At 37.0% G+C, this 27,640-nt stretch overlaps 1 protein-coding gene across 2 annotated transcripts; it reads right to left on the bottom strand.

Annotated features, from left to right (window-relative positions):
- On the bottom strand, window positions 1–25,663 carry FAM199X (family with sequence similarity 199, X-linked). Of its 2 annotated transcripts, none has more exons than XM_049644132.1 (6): window positions 25,118–25,663; window positions 16,828–17,047; window positions 7,450–7,599; window positions 6,898–7,059; window positions 4,447–4,584; window positions 1–3,030 (listed from the first exon to the last, which is right to left on the bottom strand). In XM_049644132.1, exons 1-6 carry the CDS (start codon window positions 25,312–25,314, stop codon window positions 2,860–2,862), a joined length of 1,038 nt encoding a protein of 345 aa, XP_049500089.1. In that variant the 5' UTR covers window positions 25,315–25,663; the 3' UTR covers window positions 1–2,859. The 2 variants fall into 2 exon arrangements, with proteins under 2 accessions (XP_049500089.1, XP_049500088.1); XM_049644131.1 differs by having other exon boundaries at window positions 4,318–4,584; window positions 25,118–25,662.
- Between the last annotated feature and the right edge of the window lie 1,977 nt (window positions 25,664–27,640).

The following is a 27,640-nucleotide window of genomic DNA, read 5'->3' as shown; positions in this document are numbered from 1 at the left end:
CTTACTTTGATTCAGTTGCAAAACTATAGAAAAAGATATGCCATTTTGTTTAATTCAAGGTCCATACTTTGAAAAGCTGTGCTGGGGTCTCATAGACTTGTACAAAAACTCTTTTTTTTCTTCCAGTTTTATTGAGGTACAATTAACATACATACAAGGTCTCTAATAAAATGTTTTTGAAAAACTTGAGGGGACTTTATCATGCCCTAAGTTAACAAAGGTTATGTTTAAAGGGGAGACACTTATTTACTCCAGTGTCAATTCTCTACAGATGACACTGACACTAGAGCAAATAAGTCTCACATTTTTATTAATTTGTTAGTTTGGATTTATAGACAGGAAAAATGCTCAGTTGGATTTGTCTTAAACTCAGAGATATGTCAGACTGAATAAATTATGACTTATTCCAGGGAAGAAATAATTCAAACTTGAATTATCTACATGAGACATTAAAACAGAAAAAAAGTACAGTACAGCATGTTAACAAAAACAAGAACTTTTTTATCTTTTTATGCTGTTTTTTTGGGGGGGGGGAGAAGATGGAGAGAGATTTTGTAATCTCCCTCTTCCACATCACAAGCAAGCCAACTTGTTTTATTTTTTTTCCCTTCAATCAGAAGAATTATTTTCAGTCTCCTTCAAACCAACTTTATAGGCAATCTCTAGTTTATAGTACTGTAAAGACATGACATCCAAATTTACGCAAAATCTCATGGCATACTTTACTATAAACATTCAAATCTTTATAAACTTTTAAAACTGGCTTTGTGGTGCTTTGGTAAACTTGTTTAATAGTGACTTAAGTTAAATCTAAGGTAATAAGACTATGTAATTGTTGGGAGAGTGAAAAAAATGGTCGTATTATATCATGACCCTGTTAGGATTTTCTTTTACTGGTCATTGTCAATTGTTTCCAAACAGATAAATGTTGCTCTATGGTCTCCAGAAGTGGCCTACTTTCCTGGGAAGAATAGGGAGAGAACAGACAAGTCATTCTCTGGAATTTTGCTTTTGCTAAGAGCAGGCAGAGAATTCAGCTGCATTTGCTCTTCTCTCCATTTACTCTTCCTAGACTTGGAAGGAAGACACAATGAGGTTGACCCTTTCCACCTTCCTCAAAGTATTCTGAGGTCTATCCCTAAGCTCTTTTTGGGCCCTCTAAACAAGTTAGGAGCATCAAAGAAAGGGTAAGAGGAAAGTCAAAGGAGTACTCCAACTGAAAACCATATACATATACTTTTATATTCTAGCAAAATTTAAAGTATGAACTTGGTAGTCTTCAAAATCTTAAAACCATACCACAGACCTCAGCAAAGCTGCAATACATCAATTTTTATCCTCAGTTTCAATTCTTTAACCTTCAAGGAACTAGAGTAAAATCAAAATTTCAAAACACATGATTGTAAGCAAAGGTTAAAAGCCTTTATATCAACTGAGAATTAAAAATTTAAGTCATTAATCGTTTTCTTAATGAGCCACTTGATATGATAGTTTAAAAAAGTAAAGATCCTATCACATAACCTCTGACTCTAGAGTTTAAAAAAATATTGATTACAGTTCCTCCTACAGAATCATGATTACCTCCCAAAAGTTATCCACAATAAAAATTATGAAAGTCAGAAAGCAGCTTGATTGTCAGTAGTATCAGTTTCCATCTTCTTTAACCCATGTGAATGTTTAAAGACATGTGGTAGAAGAAAAGAAATAATACTACTTCTAATGTTCATGATAACAAACTCTCCATGAAAACATTTATAGAAAACCCATGATTTCACATCTAAAATTAGACTTCTATCAGTAGCCAACAAACGAAGGTTTTTTTTTCTATATCACACTGCTCCGTGTATTTCTAGCGATTTATAGAGAAGTTTAGAACTGTAAGGGTTTTCTTTAGTTAACTTTGAACATTAGCCTGTTCACATGCCAGAAGCTGTTATACCAAATATTTAAAAATTAGAGTAGTGCTGGAAAAAAAAAGTGACTTTCAAAAAGAACTTGAGACAGTTTCACAGACTAAAATTTCAGAAAGCCATGGAAAAGCAGAATTGGCTGTTTTGCTTAATTGCCTTCTCTATTTGAATATTAATCTATATAGCATCAAGTCTGAAGTTCAACTACTACTAACATTATTTCCTCAGTAGTCATCACTTACAGAAAGGATTCTGAATTTACATAAAGTGAAAAACAGAAACAAACCTAACAGGAAAGACATTAGGGCCTATTTTTACACCTTTGAGTTAATAATAAATGAAAACAAAACTAAACCTAATGAAGGCACTATTATAAACAGCAATCTACACCCCACACCCACAACCTCAAAACAAGATTTCCACTAGGAATTGAGACTTATGCTATGGCCCTTATAAAAAGCAAACTAAAAAATTGTAACATTAAGAAGGAAAACTGAATTATGATCCGGACATATGTACCTATACTGACATAATAAGCTACTTGTCAGCAGTACCTTGAAATCTTCTAAACTGTAAAAGTACTAGTTCTTGAAAAAGCCTACTTAGCCACCCTAAAGTCTAAATAGTGAAAACATTTACTAAATTAGTGATTCTTAAAAGTAGAGCGTGCAGCAGAAGAACCTGGTGCTTGTTAAACACAATGCTGGGCCCCTCACCCAGAGTTTATGATTCACTGCATCTGGGATGGAGCCTGGTAGTATGCCTTTCTAACAACTTCTCAGGTGATGCTGAGGCTGCTGGTCTAGGGACCACCTGCTGAGAACCACTGGCCTAAATTATTAATGGTATATCAGCACAGCCCTAACCAAAAGTTTGGTCAAGATGCATGTAAACAAATAAAAGGAGAATACTTTAATGCTTAGAAAGAATGCTGAAAAATTCACCCTTATTACATCAAAACATCTACATCTGCTTCATGGTCTTCCTCAGTCACTTTCAAGGACAGCACTTCTTCATTGAGGAAGAGCCCACTGAGCCTCTCCTTCCGAGCCTGCCTCTGCTCTTTCAGCTGCCTCTTGCGTAAGGCCTTCTGCTGTAACTTCCGCTGCTTGGATCGCTTCTGCCAAAATAAAAATTTCTCAATCAGTAAGGTTCAGTTTTGCCATATCCACTCCAGAGTATTTTATGGATCAAATTCTGTATTTTCAGAATTCTTAGAGATGTTCAAATTCCTCTGCAGTATGATCCTGGTTCCAGTAAGTGAGCCACTGGCTTAGACTTGAAAATGATTCTTCAAGATTCTATTTTTATGGTATTTGTCCAGTGAATCTTAGGAAGGGTGGACATCTGATCATTTTGACTAGTTACAGATAATCAATCATTTCAAAGCCTTTTTTTTTTTTTTACCAAATTAAGGTACACTGGTGTCACTGCGGAGTGAATACACAGTGAACAATACTAAATATAAATGTAGAGAACACTGCGAAAATCTCTAATGTTTATGCTTTTAAGGTGTCTTTCATCTGAAAGCACTAGCAATTTTACAACAGCTGGGAAAGAATCATGTCTTTTTCATATTAGGCAAATACCATCTTAAAAACCCATTAGAAACCCAGTGGGTACTCTATTCCTTGTCACTGGTGAAGTGATGCAAAAAAGGAATGACCACATATCCAGAAGAATCCCCTGGCAACCAACAAAGCTGGCTATGTTTCTGCTACTTTGGTAAAAGCCAGGGAAGGAATCACTGTGTATCTTCTAGTCACCACTGGGTTACCAAAGAGTTACAGAGATACTCTTACCATTGTTAAGTTGGCTCCAAACTGTACCCACTGCAAGGAACTGAACTCCCCTCACTATCACAAAACCATTCTATATGCACTAATACCTCCCTATTTTTTACATGACCAATAATATTACCAAGAATTTCTCAACTGTGAATAGGCAGAAGTTAGAGAAGGTGTTATTACATTTTTAAAAGATCTAAGAACAAACACTCAAAGTTAACAGAACATTTCACACACACACACACACAAGACATGCAGAACATTCTTAGGAGCTAATAGACAGCAACATCAGCAACATAGTGAGATCTGCTCAGTAGTGACTTGCAGTCAATATTGCAATCTTGAGACTCACTCACTATTTCCATCAATTTATCTTACTTAAAAACAGACACAAAAATCAGATAAAATTGAATGTGATATGGTTGTGGGTCAAAACGGTATTTCAAAGTACTCAGCCTAAAAGGCTTTACTCAACAGCAGAGTAGCCTGCTTGTTCAATTAAAGCCAAAATCCACCGGCATCTAGAGAGCAAGATAATTTTAACTCTTCAAGAAATTTATATGAAGGAGTACTAATATTAATATTGAAAGGTAAAGTTTTGTATTGATTAGACATTTTACTTTTGAATCCCGAATCCGCTCTGCTGCACTTGCAGACAAGTTGCTGTCACTGTGTGCTCGACTCATGTTGGCACTGGAGTTTGAAGCAGAGTTTCCAACACTGGACCCACTGCTGCTTGCAGAACTGACCATGCTGGCACTGCTGCTGCTGGCGCTGGCGCTGGCACCGCTCACTCCACTGGTGCTCGCACAACTAAAGTTGCTTCTCTTCCAGGCCTCTCTTGCAGGCCGTTGGCGAGGGCTATGCTCCTTGATATAGTTTCTGACCTTGGAACACACAGACAAAATCTGGTTAGTGTTCCTTGACATTCTCCCTCAAAATACTGGAGAAAAGAAGAATATTGTACATAAAGTAAAAGATTATCCAAAGTGCTACAGATGTACTCCTCATCAAGGAAATGCAAGTCAAAACTACAAGGAGATGTCACCTCACCCCTGTCAAAACGGCTAAAATCAACAACATAAGAAACAACAAGTGTTGGTGAGGATGTGGAGAAAGGTAAACCCCCCTGTACTCTTTATGGGATTGCAAACTGGTGCAGCCACTGTGAAAAACAGTATGGAAGGTCCCCCCAAAATTAAAAATAGAACTGTCCCATGATCCAGCAATTGCAGTACTAGGTACTTACCCAAAGAATACAAAACTACTAATTCAAAGGGATACAATGCACCCCAATGTTTACTGCAGCATTGTCTACAACAGCCAAATTATGGAAACAGCCCTAATGTCCACTGACTGATGAATGGATAAATATGATATGGTATGTGTACACACACACACACACACACACACACACACACACAGGAATATTACTGGGCCATAAAAAAGAATGAAATCTTGCTATGTGCAACATGGATGGAGCTAGAGAGTATTATGCTAAGCAAAACAAGTCAGTCAGAGAAAGACAAATACCATATGATTTTACTCATATGTGGAACTTAAAAAACAAAAATGGGCTAAGGGAAAAAGAGGCAAACCAAGAAATAGACTCTTAACCATAGAGAACAACCTGATGGCTACCAGAGGGGAGTGGGGTGGGGGGATGGGTTAAACAGGTGATGGGGATTACAGATTGCACTTGTTATGATGAGCACTGGGTGTTGTATGTAAGTATTGAATTACTAAATTGTACACCTGAAATTAGTATTTCACCTGAAGTTAGTATGTTAGCTAGAATTTAAATAAAAACTTTATAAAAAAAGATTGGATTGGATCCTGGGATAAAACAAGGTATTAGTAGAAAAACTGGTGTAACCTGAATACAGTCTGTAGATTATTTAATAATACTGTAACTATGTTCATTTCTTGCTTTTGATGAGTATACCAGAAAAAAAAAACCTTGGAACTAGATGCTTAACAAATAGAAAGTGAAAGACCGTAATTATGAAGAAATAAAATTAACATTTATTGAATAATGATTTATGAACTTGGATTGTAATCCAGGTTGATTTGACTCTTTCTCGAGTTGTAGGCTCTATAAAGACAACGATCATTTGTTAAAGTGTTTTTTATCCTATAACTTAATACATGATAGACACTTAATATTGTTAGATAAATAAATCAAATAAAAAAGTGCTACAGATGTACATAAGTAGAATATAAGGACAAAAGAAATTTCTCAATGTAGAAACAAGTACCAGAAAAATTGACAATGTCAAAATCGTAGAATATTGATCACTGAGCTATATTTTAAAAACATATAATATAATCAGTCAATGGAAGGCTACTGGCCTCCAGAATTTAGGATTATAAGAAAATAACACTCAGAGAAATTAACAATAAAATAGATCAGATTAGGCATGTTTTAAAGATCTCCACTTAATATGATTTAAGTTGCTGAATATATTGAAGATTAGGGTGTTTCCTAAATCTTAGCTAGGGGCCCATGGTACCTGTCTTCAAATGCAAGGCATCAATTTCAACACTAATGAAAAATGAGCTGGAATATAGAAAATAATAATATGTCTGTTGAGAGAAATGAAATAAAAAATTTTTGTAAGTAATGATAAATGCAAAAAAAAAATTCTTTAAAAAATGAAAGTAGAACGTAAGTATTCATTCAGCTATGTACCAGAGAAAAATAGAGCAGTAAAGGCTATATTTAGAAGATGCCAGAAATGCATATTTCAGAATAGCAGAAGGAAATTTACGTTTTACCCTAGCCAGGATCAATTACTTCACAGGACTACTCAAATCCCTCAACTCAGATGTTCACTGAAGTATAGACAGCCCTCAATAATCAGTATTCTGATTCTGTCAATCGTTCTTTTTTAAGTTGAATTAGAAGAAGCAAATAGCATAACCACCCCTTAAGTGGTGAAATCAAGTTTCAAAGCCTACACAACTAAACAGCAGTTTCTAGATCCACATGAACCCAGAAAGGTACTGCCAGGTGAGATGCACCTAAAACCTTACAACCATGTGCTCTCAAATACTGCCATCATTTTTTCTAATATTACATTTCACAGCAGTGATCTGGACCTTAATTATTTGTGTGTTTTAACATGATTATTCCAGTCTACATGTTATAAAATAACAGTTTTCTTAATACTTGTATAATCTGTATTTTCTTTACATACCTGCTTCAGTTTCTCATCTGTGAGACAGTTAAGTTCAATAATAAACTCACTGTCTGTAGGGGAGATTTGAGCAGAAGGATCAATTATTTTAATAATATCAAGTTGCTCCCGAAGACCCATCTCCGTACTGACTTTACGACTCAAATACTCAATATATTCCACCTATATGATAAAAAATTATAATAAACATCAATGTCAAAACCTGATATTTTAGTGTTTCATTTATAACGTGTTTCAAATATCAAAAGCACTTAAATATTTTATTTGTTCCCTGCAAAACAGTTAAAACTCAAATTCAGATTTTACTAAGCAATCCACATTTACCCAGTAACTTTAAATAGGCAATACACTGAATTTCACATATTCTCTACATATATGCTTTCAATTAAGAATGTTAAGATCCTGGGATGCCTGAGTGGTGCAGTCAGCTAAGCATCTGACTCTTGATCTCAGCTCAGGTCGTGATCCTGGGGTCGTTGAGTTCAAGCCCCACACTGGGCTCTGTGTTGGGTGTGAAGCCTACTTTATATAAAGAAATGTCAAGATCCCTACCTGCTCATCATTTGTCATTGCACTCCAAGGAAGTTCATCTAAATTCTGGTGCTTGTTTTTCTTTTTAGGAAGCAGGCAAGGTGAACTCGGAATACTGGGTATGACATCAGAAAGTACATCACTCCCACTGGCAATGTCACTGCCCGGTAACTATAAAAATAAGAAGGGGGTAGGAAAAGCAAAATTTTTCAAAAATACATTTTAAATATTACAACGCACTTCATACTGATTAAAAATTATTTTTTAATGACAAATACAGAATGAGAAGACATTACTTCTGATCCCTCCAATATTACACAAAGCAGCAACATCAACATATTCTTTGTAGATAGTAACTTATTCAATGAAAGATATTTTCCAAAAGTTTAAAATCATAATCAAGACTTGTTAATAACTGCTAATTTAAGAGTCAATCATCATTAGGGTTTTTAATTCACAATGTGAATGTAGGCTAGGGCACACACAGCATGATGAATAAGTAACACTGGTCTCCATCTCAGGAGACTTGAGTGATCTGCTACTACCTGGCTCTTTGCCCAACACTATGCTAGACATACTGCCAATATGAAGACAGATAAGCCATGGTCCTTGTGCTCAAGTCAGTATTAATAACCTCAAGGCAATTAAAAGTATTTAAAATATGCTGTTAATATGTAACAAAACATTTTAAAGATCAGAAGTAGTATAAAAGAAAAATCAGAAAAAAATGTTGAGACAATGTGTAGACAAAGGAGAAAAGCAAGCAAGCCTAATACACAGAAAATTAGTTTGAAGTGAGATGAACACCAGAATTATGTGTTATAATTTTATACTGCCTGTTAAAAGCCAGTTAGAATGGATTTAATTTTTTACCAGCTTTATTGAATTATAAGTGATACAAAGAACTGTACATAACTAATATAGACAATTTGAGGACTTTGGACATATGTATATACCCATGAAACCATCACCACAATCAAGGTAATAGATCTATCACCTTCAAAAGTCAAAATGGATTTAATTTTAAATAAATGTGTTTAGGGGCACTTGGCTGGCTTAGTCAGAGGAGCATGTGACTCTTGATCTTGGGGTCACGAGTTTGAGCCCCATGTTGCATGTAAAGATTACTTAAATAAATAAACTTCTAAAAATAAATAAATAAATAAAGGGATGTATGGGTGGCTCAGTCGGTTGAGCATCTGACTCTGATTTTGGCTCAGGTCATGATCTCAGGATTGTGGGATCGAGCCCCCACACTGGGCTCCATGCTGAGCATGGAGCCTGCTTAAAATTCTTTCTCTCTCTCCCTCTGCCCCTCTCCCAAGCTCACACTTATGTGCTCTCTCTCTCTTGCTCTCTCTCTCGAAAATAAGTAAGTTTAAGTCATTCATCAAAAAGATAATTTCTTCCACAAGGAATACGTAGCTTTCAAAGACAATGCTTTCATTTTTACAAGGTACAAAATAACACCTTTTGGTTGTTGTTGTCCTTTGCAATGATATATGAACTCTGGATGATAACTAGGCTTTTGAAGTTACCAAAAGGGAAAAGCTAGTTTAGCCATGAAGATTACTGCAATCACACACATTTGGCCTCCTACTGCACCCATAGCACTCTGATAAGTACAGAGGACTCAAAGAATTTTTTTGTCATGGTCCTTACACTAAAACTTTATTCTCCACTGGGGAAGAGAATATAATAACACAAACATACAATTATACAAAATATCAAATGACAAATGCTAGGTATGAAATGACAGATCATCAGTGGAAATATCTAGCAGTGAGTTAAAGCTACAAGATTAAAGCTTGGGAGAGCTACAAGAGGGCAGGCACAGGGAGTGAGATGCATAGAATAACCTAATGAAGACACAAATATGGGGTTGAGATCACTATGCAAAGTGACCATAAGGCTTAGAATGAAATTATCTAAGCTACTATTGTCAAAAAAACACATTTTCACTTTAACAGTTGCTGATGAATCCAAGTGCATAAATGACTACCAACAAAAATGTATGACTTCCATTAAAAACTCATTAATTGGGATGCCTGGGTGGCTTAGTCAGTTGACCATTCAACTTCGGTTCAGGTCATGATCTCAGTTTGTGAGTTCAAGCCCCATATCAGGCTCTGCACTGATACCGCAGAGCATGCTTCGGATCCTCTGTCTCCCTCTCTCTCTGCCCCTCCCACCCTCAGGCACGCATGCTCTCTTTCTCTGAAAAATAAACATTAAAAGCCCTCATTAATTAACACTGCTTGACTTGTTCATTCACCTTTAGCCCTGATGTTATCTAGTCAATGTCATGAAAGAATAACTGCTGAATGCACACATGAAGGCCATCTTTCAGCCTTTAATGTCAAAAAAGAAAATGTTTTGGGGCTTCTGGGTGGCCCAATCAGTTAAGTGTCCAACTCTTGATTTTGGCTCAGGTCACGATCCCACAGTTAATTGAGATTGAGTCCCGCGTCAGGCTCTGTGCTGACAGCACAAAGGGATATTCTCTCTCATTCTCTCTCTCTCTCTCTCTCTCTCTCTCTGTCCCTTCCCCACTGGTAAATGCTGTCTTTCCCTAAATAAATAAACATTTAAAAAAGAAAATATCCTGCTATTTTCCCTTTGAAAGAGTTCAAATCACAATACTACTACATAAAAGATCTCCCTGGGGTTTCTAAAACAAAAAGAAACAGTCCTTATCATATGAAAGCCTTCCCTTACTTCAAGCTCCTTTGATAAACTAGGTAAAGGAACTAACAAAATATGTATACCCTCAAAATTTAAGAAGAATTTTCATCTAAATCTTTAGCGAACTTCTGCTAGGTAGTAGACTATATGTTAAACACTTAAATTTGTGCCTTTAGTACTGTTTATGTGTTTGTTTGCAGGGGGGCTGTAAAAAAAGGCAACTAATGGTTCTTTGGCATTTTTTTTTTGTCAGGGAGAAGTAAACAGATGCCAAAGTTCAAATCCCGGCTACAACTGCTCACTAGCCATGTGATCTTGTAGAGGTTAGTTCTCTTCTTAGAGCCCCAGAGTTATGATTAAGGCCACCCATCTCAAAAGACTGCTAAGAAATTCAAATGAGGTAATAAGCCTGGCACATGGCAATACTCCATACACAGATGTGTTTTCCTTTTTCCATTTCTTGCCACGGTTTTGTACCCTTTGAAAAGGACAAGAAGCCATCACAGAATGACACCTGTTGCTAAAGTGGGTGAAGTTTCACAAGGTAGTCTCAGAATGGCAGAATGGGGAAAAGGAGAAGGCATTCAGGTAAGGAGAATAACCTGGTAAATACACAAATTAAAAAAAAAAAAAAGGATGAGATTAATGAGACCAATATAATTAAAACAGAAAATCAGTGCTACGGATTTGAAAGGTCAATGGATGAACAAGCTGTTATATGATACAGAGAAGTAGGCCAGTAACATTTTCTAAGTAGAAGTAACTTGATGTAACTGGTCTTGAGGGAAGATGAGCTAAAAAGCAATATGGGGATAAATTAGAGTGATAAAAGAATGGAATTACACAGGAAGTTCTTATTTGATCTACACTTGGACTAAGATTAACAAAAATGCAAAGAAAATGGGAATAAATAGGGAAAATACAAAACAATTTACAGGACTGTTTTTTTAAGATTTTATTTTTAAGTAATCTCTACACCCAATGTGGGGCTCCAACTTACAACCCTGAGATCAAGAGTCGCATGCTCTAACGACTGAGCCAGCCAGGTGCCCCTACAAGGCTCTTTGATAACTGAATGGATAAGAGATGACCATTTGTTGAAACCAGAAGAAAACTGGCCACATTTCAGTCATACAATCAACCCATCCAGGGTATGCACTTGATGACTTCCAACTTTTATAGCAAGAGACCTGAAGCAATGTTACAGATCTTCCACTACAACACCCTCATTTTACAAATAAGGAAAAATGATGTCTAGGGAGGGTCACACGGCTAGCGGCGGTATCCAAAGTAGGACAAAAGTCCAGTGCTTTCAACTATGCCCAACCGTCCTGCCTTGCAGAGAGTTTGGAATGAGAGAAGAATGCAATTTCGGATATGGAGAGTTTGTACTGATAATGAAAGAAGCAAGTACAAATGTCCTTCGAAATGATAATAGTTTTTATTCACTACACCATAAGACATGTCACAAAGTGGAGTCTATTTTTTTCCCATGGAAACACTGTAATTGGAAGTTACATTACTGACCAAGGAATCAGCATCAAATAACAGGTACATTAAATAATAAGGTCATCCAAGTGGAAATGTCAAGTAGTCAATTGGAGATATGGGATTAGAGCTGTAGATGTACATCAGAATTAACTGTGTGGGCTCCTGTATATTTATCAGACCATTCTTTTTCCATTTTATAACTGATAATATATTTCAAGCTAAAAATGTTTAATAATTCTTATTCCATATTTTTCATGGACAACAGCATTTAATATATTTATATTATAATCAGTAATTGTGGCAAGGAGACAGAATTAAATCAAACCTCTGCCAAATCTTTTGCAGTATGCAGCAAAATTTTATGAGTAAGCTCATTTCTGTAACAGTCGATGTGTAATTTCAAATTGTACCTTTAGGTTTCAAGTGTGACAGCTGAATTACTCACTCTAAATTTTCTATGGTTCCCTGCTCAACAGTAAAATAATTTTTCAAGCTCTAAGACTAGTCAAATATATCTTTAATGACAAAAGGACTGCAAGCAAAGAAAACTGTCAGCAAAGCAAAATGTTTTGATGCTACTTCATTCTAGGCTTAAAATCCTGCCTTATCAAGTAGTTAGTATTTCTCGTCCCAAAGAATCTATGAATCCTTTATATTTACTTTGGTAGTAATAGAAACATCTGTTAAAAAGAAAGATTTAAACAGATATGGTTTTTAATTACAACAAAGGTAATATGAATTTTTAAATTACAGTCAACAATTTCTAGTCTATATTAATCCTAACATATAATTTGTAATCGTCTTCCATAATTGGATAAATTATTGCAATCATCTTCTTGGATAATGTACTGCTAATCATTACGTGGTCCCACAAAGAGCACTTTTTCTTAATCTGAAGATCTAATTGGCTTTATTAACCCATTCATGAATCAGGCAGCATCTCATATAGCAAATAAAGAGATTATCCACAAAGCTAAACAAACAAAAAGTTTTTTAACTGCAGAGAGAGGGCCTTAAAAAAAGGAATTTATTAACAAGGAATGCATTGTTTGGCAAGGTTGCTGTCCTCCTAAGGAGAGCGGAAGAATTCTATCAGTAAATTTCCTAGTACTGACCAAGACATCCCATATTGACTACTTAAAGGTTACATTCCCAGGACGTTGAAACTGCAGTTAGGTTAGGTATTAAGTCTTGGTTTGCCAGACTTGGCCTAAGTGACACCATATTGGGCCTGTAGTTTTCTTTTTAACAGATTTCAACTGATATTTGTATGTCTTATGAGTTTGGTGCATTGTATGCCCTGGCAGGCAGCCAGAGAGAGCATTTTAAGCCTTTCAGAATAGTACTTAAAAACAAATACCCATGGTGACAGAGTACCAGCACTCCAGTTTCAGAAGTGGGAAAACACATTACTAAGGCAAGCTTTATTTTTGCTCCAATGTTAGAGTCAGTCATGTACATTAACAGTGAGTGGCTGGGGATAGTTTTCCACTCTACTCATGAAATGAATGAAGAAGTCAGCAATTAAAATTAAAAAACGACTACTGTGTTGCAACATTATGGATGGTAAGAACTTTATTTTTTTAATGTTTATTTATTTTAGACACAGAGAGACAGAGTACAAGCAGGGGAGGGGCAGAGAGAGCCAGAGACAGAGTCTGAAGCAGGCTCCAGGTTCTGAGCTGTCAGCACAGAGCCCGAGGCGGGGTTCAAACCCACGAACCGTGAGATCATGATATTATCTGAAGTGGGACACTTAATCAACCAAGCCACCCAGGAGCCCCTGGATGGTAAGAACTTTAATTCAAATAAAATAATCAGAAAAAATAATTCTCAGAATTATCAGGACTCCATCTGACTATATTTTAAAGAATCCTTGTAGTCTGATATGTATGTATGTATTTAATTTTTAAAAATATAATTTATTGTCAAATTGGCTTCCATATAACACCCAGTGCTCATCCCAACAAGTGCCCTCCTCAATGCCCATCACCCACTTTCCCCTCTCCCCCACACCCCCTCAGCCCTCAGTTTCTCCTCTGTATTTAAGAGTCTCTTGTGGTTTGCCCCCTCCCTCTCTGTTTGTAACTATTTTTTCCCCTTCCCTTCCCCCATGGTCTTCTGTTAAGTTTCTCAAGATCCACATATGAGTGAAAACATGTATCTGTCTTTCTCTGACTGACTTATTTCACTTAGCATAATACCCTACAGTTCCATCCACGTTGCTGCAAATGGCATGATTTTATTCTTTCTCATTGCCAAGTAGTAGTTTGATTTTAAATACAAAGTGTGCACTTAAAACTGAGGCACAAAATAAAAAGGTACCAACACAAAGATGCTCACTGCTGTGCTATCTAAAACAGAAAAAATTCTGAAATGGATATAAATAGGGGAATGGTTTCACAAACTCTGGCATATCTAGCACCAGGAATATTATAAAGTCATTAAAAGAGTTATAGTGAAGATCATAAAAAAGTTTATATGCTAAATGAAAAAATTTTATTACAATATTTTATCTAGAAGAGAATACTTCCTAACTCATTCCATGAGGCCAAAGCAACACGAAGGTATCACAAAAAAACTACAGACCCATACCCCTTATGAATGCAGACATAAAAATCCTAAACAAAATACTAACAAATGAAATCCAGCAGCATATTAAAAGGAATATATACCATGACCAATTAGGATTTTTTCCAGGAATGCAAAGGTGGGTCAACATACAAAAATCAATGTAGTACATCCTACTAATAGAATGAAGGGAAGAAATTGCATGGTCATCTCAATAAATGCAGTAAAAGCATTTTGACAAAATCTGAATACTCTTTCAAATAAAAACACTCAACAAACTAGGAATAGAAGAGAAATTCCTCAATATGATAAAGAGCATATATGAAAAACCTACAGCTACCATTATGCTCCGTGGTGAAAGACTGAAAGCTTCCCTCTTAAGATCAGAAAAGACAAGGATGCCTATTCTTGCCACTTCTATTCAACACTGCACTGGTGATCTAGCCAGAGCAATTAGGCAAGAGAAAAAAAAGCTATCCAGATTGGAAATGAAGAAGAAAAACTATATTTATAGATGATAAATAAGATCTTAAACATAAAAACTCTAAAGAATCCACACAGAGAAGAATAATCATTTAAGCTAAAAAAATTAGTTCAGCAAAGTGGTAGGATACACAATCAATATAAACAGTTTTATTTCTATACACCAGCAATGAACAACAAAAAAATGAAATTAAGAAAACAATTCCATTTACAACAGTATCAAAGGAATAAAATATGTAGGAATAAATTGAACCAAAGAAGTACAAGGCTTAGACACTAAAAACTACAACAGATTCGATACAATCCTTATCAAAACTCCAACTGCCCTTTTTGTAGAAATGGATCACTTAATCCTAGAATTCATACGGAATTGCAGAAGGGATCCCCAATAGCCAAAACAGGCTTACTAAAGAAGAACAAAGTAGGAGAACTCATACTTCCTGATTTCAAACCTCACTACAAAGCTAGAGCAATTAAAACTGTGGCACTGGCATAAGGATAGACATATATATATTAATGGAATATAACTGACAGTCCAGAACTAAACCCACATCTATGACCAATTCATTTCCACAAGGGTACCAAGACAATTCAATAAGAAAAGAATATAGTCTTTTCAACAAATGGTGCTGGGACAACTGAATATCTACATGCAAAAGAATGAATTTGGATCCCTATCTTACATCAAAGACCTAAATGTAAAAACTGAAACTCTAAGAAGGAAACAGGTGAAAATCTGCATGACCTTAGATTAAATAATGGTTTTTTAAATATAACATCATAAGCACAGAATTTGAAGAAAAAATAAATTGAACTTTTTTAAAATTAAAAATTTTGTGTGTCAAAGGACAGCATCAAGTAAAAAGATAACCCACAGGGGCACCTGAGTGGTTCAGTCAGTTGAGCATGGGACTTTCACTTGGGTCATGATCTCATGGTTGGGAAGTTCAGGCCCCACGTTGGGCTCTGCGCTGACAGCATGGAGCCTGCTTGGGATTCTGTCTCCCTCTCTCTATCTCTCTCTCTGCCCCTCCCCGACTTGTCCTTATGTTCTCTCTCTCAAAAATAAATAAACTTTAAAAAATAAAATAAAAATTTAACTTTCAGTGTAGCATTTTTATAACAAGAAAAAACTGAAACCAATCTAAATATCCATTATTAGGGAACAGGTTAAATAAATTATGATATAGGTATCGAAAAGAATGAGATATTAGTTGAAAAAAAGCAAAGGGCCAAACAGTGGCCAACATATGATCCCATTTGTGTGTTTTTAACACTGTGCAAACATACTTGGATCTGCACAAACTCTTAACAGTGGTAACCACAGCAGAGTGGGACTTGGAGACTTACTTTTAACTTCATGCCAGCCTGTTTTCATATTTTAATAAGAAAATGTTTAAAATAAAATAATATTTGATTCCTCTTTTAGAACACAACTTCAAAGTTTTGGATGGCTTTCAAACATAGTAGGCATTCAAGTATCTGTTGAACATAACATTTGCTATATGCAAGGAAAGCTTCTTCAAATGTTACTGTTTTCTACAATAAGAAAATGGATGTGGCAACAACATGATTTACATTTTCTGATAGACTGCACTCATTATACGGCAGAATTTCCAAGCAATTTGTACAAAGCCATTTTACATGGTATATATGCCATAAGAAAAAAAAAAACTGTAGGACAAAAAACATCTCTACATATGAAGAGAATACAAAATGAGTAATTATATTGTGTTGCTGATAACAGAGCCAAAAATTGTTTTTATGATAATAATGGTTTCAGAGCCGAGATATATAGAACATAACCCTGATGCAAAGATATTGTGCCTATAAGGACACAAAGGCTTTTTACTATAGCAGGAAGAATACATTTGCTTGGATTCATGCATAGAAAAGTACTGATTATATATAATAATGGGAACATTATACAAGTATTAAATTACATGAAAATCTAAATAAGGATATCTGCAGCATCAGATGCCTAAATGGTACATTAGCAAAAATAAAGGATACATATTCCATCTAATTCTTAATGTTGTCAGAGAATGTCCAGGACTGGATAAACACTGAAGAAAATTTACTTTGAGGCAGAGATGAAAATATCAAAATAGAAATTCATTCTTCTATTTATGGAATAATGATGGTAATACAAAGAAAAACAAAACCTACCTGCCATTCAAACTCGCTATCTGACCAATCCCAGTATGTGCTAATAGAAGAAGAGACATCACTGCAGACACTTCCCTCGGGGAATAAATCAAAAGAAGTGAAGTCTTGATCATCTAACAGGGAATAGCAGTCATCTTGATCTCCAACAGAAACTGATGAAAATAGCTCCTCACTGCATTCTGAGCTGGCAACGCTTGTTCCACAAGAAGTTAAGTTCCACCTTAAAAACACAACACAAAAGAAATTACAACAGGAACTACAAAATCCACACAATTTTAAGATATTAATAGGATACATTTATGACATTTATGATGACTGTACTGAAAAGAGCCCAAATGTCCATCGATGGATGAATGGATAAAGAAGATGTGGTGTATATATACAATGGAGCATTACTTGGCAATCAAAAAGAATGAAATCTTGCCATTTGCAACTACATGGATGGAACTGGAGGGTATTATTTTAAGTGAAATTAGTCAGAGAAAGACAAAAATCATATGACTTAACTCATATGAGGACTTTAAGACACAGAACAGATGAACATAAGGGGAGGGTAGCAAAAATAATATAAAAACAAGGAAGGGGACAAAACATAAGAGACTCTTAAACATGGAGAACAAACAGGGTTACTGGAGGGGTTGTGGGAGGGATGGGCTAAATGGGTAAGGGGCACTAAGGAATCTACTCCTGAAATCATTGTTGCACTATATGCTAATTTGGATGTAAATTTAAAGCATAAAAAATAAAATTTAAAAAAAAATTAAGAAATCATCCTAAAAAAAGACTGTATGTATATTTTTAGGTATGACAATGTTATTGTGATTATTTTCAAAAGAGCCCTTCTCTTTTAAGGATGTACACTAAACATTTATGAATGAAATATATCTGGAATTTGTCTCGAAATTATAAGAAGGGTTTGAGGAATGAGTAGTGGTATGAAGCACACTGTCATATGCAAATAATTGTTGAAGCTGGGTATGAGGTTCATTACACTAGTCCCTTTAATTTTGGTATTTGAAAATTTTTATAATAAAACATTTTAAAAGAAAATTGTATTTAGGGGAGCCTGGGTGGCTCAGTCGGTTATGAGTTCCACTCTTGATTTTGGCTCAGGTCATGACCCCAGGGTCCCAGGATCGAGCCCTACATCAGCTCCACACTGAGCTTGGAGTCTGCTTAAGATTCTCTCTCTTCCTCTGCCACTCTCCCTCACTTGCATGCTCTATCTAAAATAAATAAATATATGTATTTATATTAAATAAAGATTGTATTTAAATTAAGAATACAGTAAAACCTTCATCTATAATCAAAACTTCTAGCATAGTAGTTATGAATACACTTTGAAGTCAGACTGAGTTCAAATTCTTGCTCTATCATTTGATTACTACTACTACTACTACTACTACTACTTGATCTTAAGCAAAATATACCCTCCTCAAGTCTGTGTTCTCATCTTTAAGAAACAGTTATTAGGAACATCATATAAGAATGCATATGGAACACTTAGCAGACATAAAAAGTGCTCAATACATGGTAGCTATTATTATTTTTTAATTAATTTATTTTGGGAGAGAGAGCACACGCACGTCAGTGGGGTAGGGCCAGAGAGAGAGAGAGAGAGAGAGAGAGAGATAGAGGGAGAGAGAGAGAGAGAGAATCATATATATGTTAAGTATAGAAAGCAGGATACTAGTATATATAACTTGAAAACATTTTTTTTTATTTTTTGAATGTTTATTTATTTTTGAGAGGCAGAGCATGAGCAGGGATGAATAGAGAGAGAGGGAGACAGAGAACCCAAAACAGGCTCCAGGCTCTGAGCTGTCAGGGCAGAGCCCAATGTAGGGTTTAAACTCACAAACTATGAGACCATGACCTGAGTCGAAGTCAGAGGCTTAAACGATTGAGCCACCCAGGCTCCCCTATCTTGAAAACATTTTAATGCCTATATAATATTCCACTGATTAAAAAGTATCATAATTTATTTAATCTTATTCCTTCAGTAATACTTAGGCTGTTTCCATTTGGGGGGTTAACTCTTTTTTGGTTATAACTATTTATCAAAATATTTAATCTCTAAAGATAGATTACTTGAAAGGAAAGTACTGAGTCAAAGAATATGAACACTTCTGAAGGTCATATCATACTTAGCCAAAGACCTTTCTGAAAATCTGCACCAATTTACAATCCCCAAAGCAGTATACAAAAAGTGCTCATTTCACCACAAACTTAACAGCAGTGGAATTTTCAAAATTTTTACCTATATGATAGAAAAAAACACATTTTTATATCAATTTTTATTTCTTTAATTACTGGCAAGATCAAATTCTAAAACATTTATTAGCTATTTTGCTCTAGTGTTTTTGTATGTGTTAATGTCTTCCTCATTGATTTTATGAGTTCTTAATACATTAGCAACATTAACATTTTGTCTGTGGTATTTATTGCAGGGTTACTTTTTTTTTGTCTCAAAATCTACAAATCTGTTTTCTTTTGTAAATTTCCACTAGCTTTATACTATTAAGGAGGTAATCTTCATTGCTTTGGCAGTAGCCTAGGGAATTAATCCTTAAGATAATGATTTAGTATATCCGATACTAACAAGATACTGAAATAATTACTTCCTGAAGAAAAGCCTGTTACTTACTTATTATAAGATTGTTTCTCATCCCTCATTAAATTCATTATTTCTTGAATTGTGTTTTTCATTTTTTACCTCCCCACTTTGTATGACTAATCTTAATTTCAAAGTTCTTGATTTACAAAATTTGGGCAATCTGACAATTTTATAGCATCAAAACACACACAGACACACACTCTCTAAACTCTTATACTTCAGTAAATATAAACACAGATGTCATCAAGCTTTTATAAATAGGCAAAAATCTAATTCATCTAACAATCTTAGAATACCCTGTAATATTACATAGATTCATCACACGCCTCCTAGGCAGGCAGTATCCTCATTTTTCAAAAAATCAACAAAGCTAGCAGAATTAACCAAGTTAATATAGTTTATGAGGCAATATAAAAGCTATAAAATGGCAATCACAAGATTTGTCCTAGACCTAGTAAACCAGTACCTATACTGTATTCTGGGCAAATTATTTTTTCTTTTGTGTCTTCAAATTGCATGTGACTTTTTAAAACCTTCATTCACCCACTCAACAAACATTTAGTTAGCATCTTCTATATGCCACGTACTGTGTTATGTGGTAGGAAGAGCTTTTAGGTAATTGTTTTTAATGAGAATTCCTTTTGAGCTTGCAAAAATTCCGTAGAAATGTGTTTCCTTCCATGAGTAATAATGGCTTTCCTTTTTAAAAAAACTATGCTAGATTTAATAATCTAATGTTTGGATCACTGACAAGGCAGTCAGGAATTTGCTTGGTTTTGTGTTCTAACCGTAGGGCAAAATCAGTATGTTTCTCAATTTTCCAGGTCCATGACTTTATAACAGATTTAACAGGATTCTGGGTATTCTTAGAAGCCTTTTCTCTTTTTTCTTGTAATTAACAGTGGCAATAAAACTGGGTTCATACTTGAAACCAATCATTTACAAAACAGAAAATTAGTATTTTTACTACTAGAGATTTTTTTAAAATTCTATTATCTTCTAATTTCCAAATATTATCTTTATTATTACTTTAAGGCAATGTGAACAAAAACAAACTAGATAGTACTTTTTTATCCACTGCTGGTGGGAGTGTTAAATTGGCATAATCTTCCTAAAAAGCAATTTGGTACTGTATATATATCAAGAGCTTCAAAGAAGTTCATTCCTTTGGACTCAGTAATTGCCCCTCTAGGAATCTATCACTTCCTCAAATAGAAATTTGGAAAAAAATGTATGTACAAACATGTCCAAACAGTATCATTTATAATAGCCAATAAAGGGAAAAGACATGGTCCCCAAATATGGGGAATAATTAAATAACATATCTAAATAATGGTGTTTTATAATCAATAAATTTATATTTCAGACTATTTTTTAAAAAGGAAAACACTCACAATGTAAGTGCAAAAACCCGGTCACAAATTTTATATAACCTGATCCTGATTTTTAAAAATTACATATGAACATAAAAAGAATATTAAAAGTAACAACATCAAAATGTTGATAGTTGTTTTCTTTACTGGAAGGGATCATAGGTGATCCCTACAGCTTTGAATATGCCAATTTTCTAAAATGAGATTTTATAATAAAAATTTAAGTGTGATTTCAAATATGTAATGAATGACCACTGTGTGCATGTGCTCAGTCAGCACTGAACTATTCAAACCTGCAAAGCCCCTACATCTTATTCCACTAAGAGAAAGCTACCTAATACTAAGATCCTAGCTATAATCATAAAATTATTCACAAAGGAGACTTTCTATCTTAAAAGAAAAATGTTGAAAAGAATCCCAATGGCGTTTGATTAATAACGAGGCTTGCTGTCCAAATTTTAATTTAAAGAAAAAAGTAAAGCCAAGTAACATTTATCTGCAAGGCTTATCCGCCAAAAACCCCATACAGCCACTCCCGACCTCTGTTACACCTTTGGAGCAGCACAAGCCATTAAGGTCCCAAGTAAGAGCAGGTGATACAACCCCGCTAGCTACTCTACTCACTCAAATTCCTAACTCTCCTCCTAGCAATCTCAACTGTCTTGGTACCCTCTCCACAGCCTCGGAAGCAAAAAACGTCCCATGTCATGTCTAAGGTTAATTATTCCATTTGGGCTTCTGAGTTCAACCCATCCATCTCTTGTCATCCCACACTTTCTTGCATTTTCAATTTCTCCCTTTCCTGTGGGCTGCTCCTAAAGAGCTAAAAGCTCTATTCTTGGAAAAGAAAAACTAAACAAAGCAAACAACAACAATGAAGAAACCTTCACCTTTTTTTCAAATTATTATATCTCTTCTCTTTCCTTTCCCTGCTAAATTAATTGAAAAGTTCCTTCTTCTTTCAACCTTTGTAACCCACAGTTCTACTCCTAAGACGCTACTGCAATTTCTGTTCTGAATGCTCCCAAATCCACACTTCTAGCCTGGATACTTCTCCCAAGCCTGATCCCCATTCTCAACTTGTCTCAAGAAGTCCCCAAACTAAATTCCTCCTGCCTCTATAATCTGTTACTTCACGGAGTGTGGTTCTCCCACCTGCAACTTACAGCTGTTTTGCAACTGTTAATTCTATATTGAGATAGAGAAACTGTGGGGAGTACAAAAGGTACACAATAGCGTTGGGGTTCTTCTGGTTAATCACATAACCAAATAATTGCTTTATACAATAGTTCACTTCCTGTTCTGCCAATAGGGTGTACAAAAGTGGGGCACCGTCCTCCCACACGCTTTTCACAATTGTGCAATGTCTAAGTACTGATGTACTACTAAAAGATGAAGAGAATAACACATCGAGTAGTTCATATTAATCTCCTTCAATTTAATTCCAGGACCAACCAATATCATCTTAATTTTTTCAGTTTGGTAAATGACATCCTTTTTTGATAATGGTGGAGAGTGCCATGGACAAATGCCAACAATTACATCAGAAAAATCCTGTCTCAAAACCAAGGAAAAATGTCATAAACACCACATATATTCTGTATTAACATTTAAACTAAAAAAAAATAATTAAGTTTCTTAACATTTATTTTATTCTAAGCAAAATTCCAGACAAACCCAACTCGGTCATAAAATCCTAAAAGATACTCCTAGGAAAGTGTGATTTCTTAGGAAAGTGGCTCTGTTCATGTAATTTTCCACTGAACCTAGAGTAGTGACATGCCATTTGAAGTCTCAGGTGACTCTAATATGAACACTACATAAACATTCAAACTTAGGGATAATAAATAATAGTGCCTTGAATCCCTTGGCTAACAAAGATTGCAAATATAGCCCAGAGTCAGGTAAATGAGCAGGCACAAAACTGTCATCATCAGATACTATCAATGATATCAATCTCCACAGTTTTCTCATCAGGTAACAAGGAAGAAGCAAAATAAACGTAAATCAAGTATCTGCCAACTGACAAGCTTTTTATTTCCAATAAAATGTGTTTTATAATGACTAAACCCAAAGCAGAACATCAGTACTCAACTATTCAGATCTGTTCTGAATTGTTGCTTGAACTGGTGATGTGAAGAAAAAAAGTGACACATGCAAATTCAAAATAAAAGAATTCTGTAAACTAAACTTTGCCTACATACATGACTTAGCTGTTTGCTTCTCTCTGAGAAGAACTGACTGGAAGTATATGGTCCTCTCAAATGCCATCTTGAGGAGGGGTAGGAAGGCAGAAGAGTCCAAAATGAGAAAAGATTTAAAAGGTAGCCTAGGGCAGAAACATCATTGGATGTAAACAATGCTAATTCTGCTTGCCCTAATCTCTGTTGGAAAGGGTACAGAGCAAAATACACTAGACCAGTACTGCCATTCCAAGCCTTCGGAAAAGTAGGGTATGAGATGGAGATTTCTGAAAAGTAGGCAGTAACTAGGAAAAATGTCTGACTTAGAAAAACTGGGGCTGAACAATAACCTCCCCCTCTATCATAACTGCCCCATTCTGGAAAACAACCTTGATCTCACTTTCATCTCTAAGAAAAGGAATAGAAAAACACAAGAACAAAAATGGGGAGGAGGCGAAAGAACAGAACAAGCTGTAAGAAATGTATTATTCTCCTGGTTTCACTCCTCATCACCCCACCCGTTTTGGCAGTGCTTACCCTCAGCCTCTTTCTCCACTCCCTTTCCCTCATCATCAGAGCAGACCAATTCTGAAATCATTTCACTTCCTGTGTATATGACTTGCTCCAATGCTGCAAAAACTTAAATACCAAATATGTGCAAAAGTATTCTTTTATATCATTTTCCAGTGCGAACAATCCTAAGACACTTGATTTCATAAACAGATTACATTTATGTTATAATCACATCTTGGGTTAAATAGGCTTCTGTGAGTTAGTCTAAGGAACTGTAACAACCATTTATAACATTTGAGCCATTAGTTCTGTTCCAAGTTTCATCACTGACTTCAAAGAAATAATCTTGGCTTTGCCTAACTCAGTTTTATGACCTTGAACTCAGTCGTTCCTCCTGGGCCTCAGTTTCCTCAGTTTTGTAATGAGGATTTGGAAAAGACGTAACGAATTTACTACCACTTCCTTTTCAAATGTGTTATACTGATGATACTCTTTAAATGTAACACGTTTCCAGACTATACATTTCTTTCAGGTAAGAATCATGTTTTATACACTCTTTGTACTCAGTAAATCTGCAGACTGATTTAAGAAGCATGGGGTATGCAAAAAGACATCAAAATGTGGAAGGATGTTCATGCTCATGTTGTGGATCAGAAATCAGAACTAGACTTAAGTCAGCTCCAATATTTTCCATAGCTGAACCCTTCTCCTCCTCCCTTGTTCCCCACACACCCTCCCAGGCTTTGGTATGTATCTCCCAATATCCACCTTTATTAAAGGTTGGACCTCTGTGTACATCTTTAAATCCCCACATTTGGTATAATACTTAAATGCCTGTGTGATGGAATTCTCCAGAACAATCTTCCTTCCAATAAAATCAGGAAATGCACCCTCTAAATAAATTTGTAAAAGCAAGCCCATCCTAAGCATAGCTCCATCCCTCCACTGGGGGAGCAAACCAAAGGATAGGCTACATGAAGGAACCTTCCAGATCTAAGCTTATACATTTTGGCAGGGCCTAAAGTGGTAAAGCAAAGAGTTCATAAGGACAGGAAAAAAAGAACGGCCTGGTTTTCTAGAGCTTCACCAAAAAAATGGGGGGTGGGGTGGGAACTGGGCTGTGAGACAGGCTAAAAATCGGGAAAGGGAAGATTCTAGTTTTAAAAGTGCCATTTTTCAAAAGATCCATAGATTGACTTTGAGTCATCCGAAATCTACTCTAGAGTGTATGGGAGATGGAAGGGGTTAAACTTTTTCAGGTGGATGGAAACAGGGATGCATCTTAAAATCGTGGGTGGGGATTTGGAATTCTCAGGGTACAGATGAGGCAAGAGGGGAAAGGGAGGAGTCGCTGTGGTCAGAAGAATGGGAAAAGAGAGCAAGTAAAATGCCAGCAGAAAGGAAAATCGGAGGGCAGGGGTGAACATAGGAAGGGGGAGAGGGAAGGAGCCAGGGAATGAGCGCTGGTCGGAGGAAGGTGGGGGAGGGGACGAAAGGAAGCGCAGACCCGAGGTGGACCTCCAAGGCACGGGAGGGACCTGGCGTTCTCCAGCTTAAGGCAGGGGTGTGAGCAGTTCGCCCCTGCCCTCAGCGGCAGTTCGTACCTGTTGGTGTGAAAGCGGTGGAGCGGATCGGTGCGATGACAAGAGGACAGCTGGCAGCCAAAGTCGCTGATGTCCAGGCAACCTGGCTCCTCGCTCGGGCAGGTGCCCACCCCGCGAGGGGGTCCCAGAAGGGGGAAGGGTTCCTCGGGGGTTAGAAACTTCTCATACGAAGTGTTGGCCGACGTCTCGTCGGACATGGCTGGAGACTGCCTGGCTTCGGGCTCCCTCTCTAGCCCCAAGCGGCTCCCGCGCCTGCCCCTTCCCCCACTCTAAACTGTCTGCCGCCGCCGCGCCAGGGTGTGCCCACCGCAGCTCACTAGCAGGCTGAGCGCCACGGCCAGACGCCGCCCGGGGAATGCTGGGCGCGCGAAGAGGCTGCTAGAGACCACAGCAGCCGCTGACGACCCGGTCAGCGCCTCGGCCTCTGCAGCCGTCTCCGTCGCCGCCGAAACCCGGCCCAGCCCAGTAAGCGCAGCGCAGCACAGAGCCACCGCCGTCCGTCCCGCCCACTGCGCTCGCAGCTCGCTACTCCTGCAATCCGTCTGGCGCCCGCCGGGAGGAGAAGAGCGGCGGGAAGTCGCTTCCTGCGCCCCCTGCTGGAGCGGAGGAGGAACTGAACCTCCGCCCACCCCACCCTCGACGCGTGCAATCAGGGATTCCAGGCGCTGGAAAGGCCCGGCACTTCAGGCCAACCACCTCCGTTTTCTCACTCAGGGCTGATTACTAAGCAGCAAGCAGTGGCCCTGAGAAAAGGGACTTGGCCAAGGTCACACTGAGAGTGCGTGAGAAAGAATCCAGATGTCCTGGTTCCCAGCGTACTTGACCACCCTGTCCCAATTCAGTAAGTATTTATATTGAGTCCCTGCAGTGTGTGCCCAGCACTGTGCAATGTGCTGTAGGGAAAATGGGCCAAGAAGGAAAAAATAGTCCCTGCCTCACCCCTGATCTTCTAACCCTGAGAACTCTACACAACAGTCACCAGGCTACTCAGAGCTGCTGGACACGTAGTGCTCTTTTGTGCTCTGTGCTCTTGCTTGCATTATGCATTCTGCTTGGAATGCCCTGCCTTTTCTCCCCTGCTAATCCTTAAAGCCCCAGCTCAAATGTTACCTCCTCTGTGAAGCCTTCCCTGACTCCCAAATGAGTCTTACATATTCCTGCTCCAGTAGAAAGTATATTATGGCGCTTAACTTGTTCAACTTAAGTCAACTTATTAGATATCGCATACCATTCTTTCTCCCTGTCTCTTTTCTCTGTTTTCCAGACAAGTGGGTGCTGATCTTGGACATGTTAACATTTTTGTTTAATATTCAGAGGAAAACACAAGATTGCCAATTTCTTATTTTGCCAAATGAAGACATTTTTTCTTTATTTTATTTTATTTTATTTTATGTTTATTCATTTTTGAAAGACAGAGACAGCAAGCAGGGGTGGGGCAGAGAGAGAGGGAGCCATAGAATCTGAAGCAGTCTCCAGGCTCTGAGCTGTTAGCTCAGACACAGCCCAACGCTCACGAACTCACGAACCGGGAGATCGTGACCCCAGCCGAAGTCAGACGCTCAACCGACTGAGCCACCCAGGCGCCCCTAAACTCTATTTTATAAAAGGAAGCACATTTTCATATAAAAATGATAAAGGCATAATATCTTAACAAAAAAAAACATTAAATATATTTAGCTTTATGGAAAAACTCATTACATTGAACTCTGGGGGAAAAGTAAAACTAAAGTAGGTGGAAGAAAGAGGAAAGGTGAAAGAACCCAAAAAGAAGGAAAGGAGAAAAGAAGTTGGGGGAAATAGGTAGTTGTCACACACAAGCCCCAAACAGTCTTTCTCGTGCCATGTCCACCAATGCAACTTAAAATGAAAACAACTGAACCACTCCTTTAAAATTTTATATTGTCTTGCTTCAGTTATTTAGTTACCTGTTGAGTGTGCCTGTCTTCTTTAATTTAATTTAAAAATCATGCATGTGAGGGTGATAATGGGTTGACTTGTGGTCTCCAAAGCACCATTCCCAGTGAGCCTGAATGGGCCATGGCTTAGTCCTCACAAATAAGAGACTTAATTGTCCAAATGAAACAGGAGTCAAGAGCTGCATAATAATGTAGGTACTCAAGGGGCAACTGGGTGGCTCAGTCCATTGAGCATCCAACTCTTGATTTCAGCTCAGGTCATAACCTCAGGGATGTTGAGTTTGAGCCCTGAGTTGAGCTCTGTGCTGACAGTGTGGAGCCTGGCTGGGATTCTCCCTCTCTCTCTCTCTCTCTCTCTCTCTGACCCTCCCCCACTCTCTCGCTCTCAAAAATAAATAAACTTAAAAAAAATAATGTAGGTACTCAGGTAATAGCACCAGAAGCTATTAATAAGAAGCTAGCAAAATAGTCTAAACATATATATTTTTTACACATACTGTAATAATAGCACAGTGTTTTTCAAACTGGAGTCTAATGACAGAGCTGTGAAGTTTTTACAAATATGTTTTACTTTTACATTTAATTTTAAGCACTTCCTGGAGTGTCT

The sequence above is a fragment of the Panthera uncia genome, chromosome X (genome assembly GCF_023721935.1).
Source record: "Panthera uncia isolate 11264 chromosome X, Puncia_PCG_1.0, whole genome shotgun sequence".
NCBI lineage: Eukaryota > Metazoa > Chordata > Mammalia > Carnivora > Felidae > Panthera > Panthera uncia.
The sequence above is the reverse complement of the archived record's forward strand: the minus strand, read 5'-3'. Positions and strand labels throughout refer to the sequence as shown.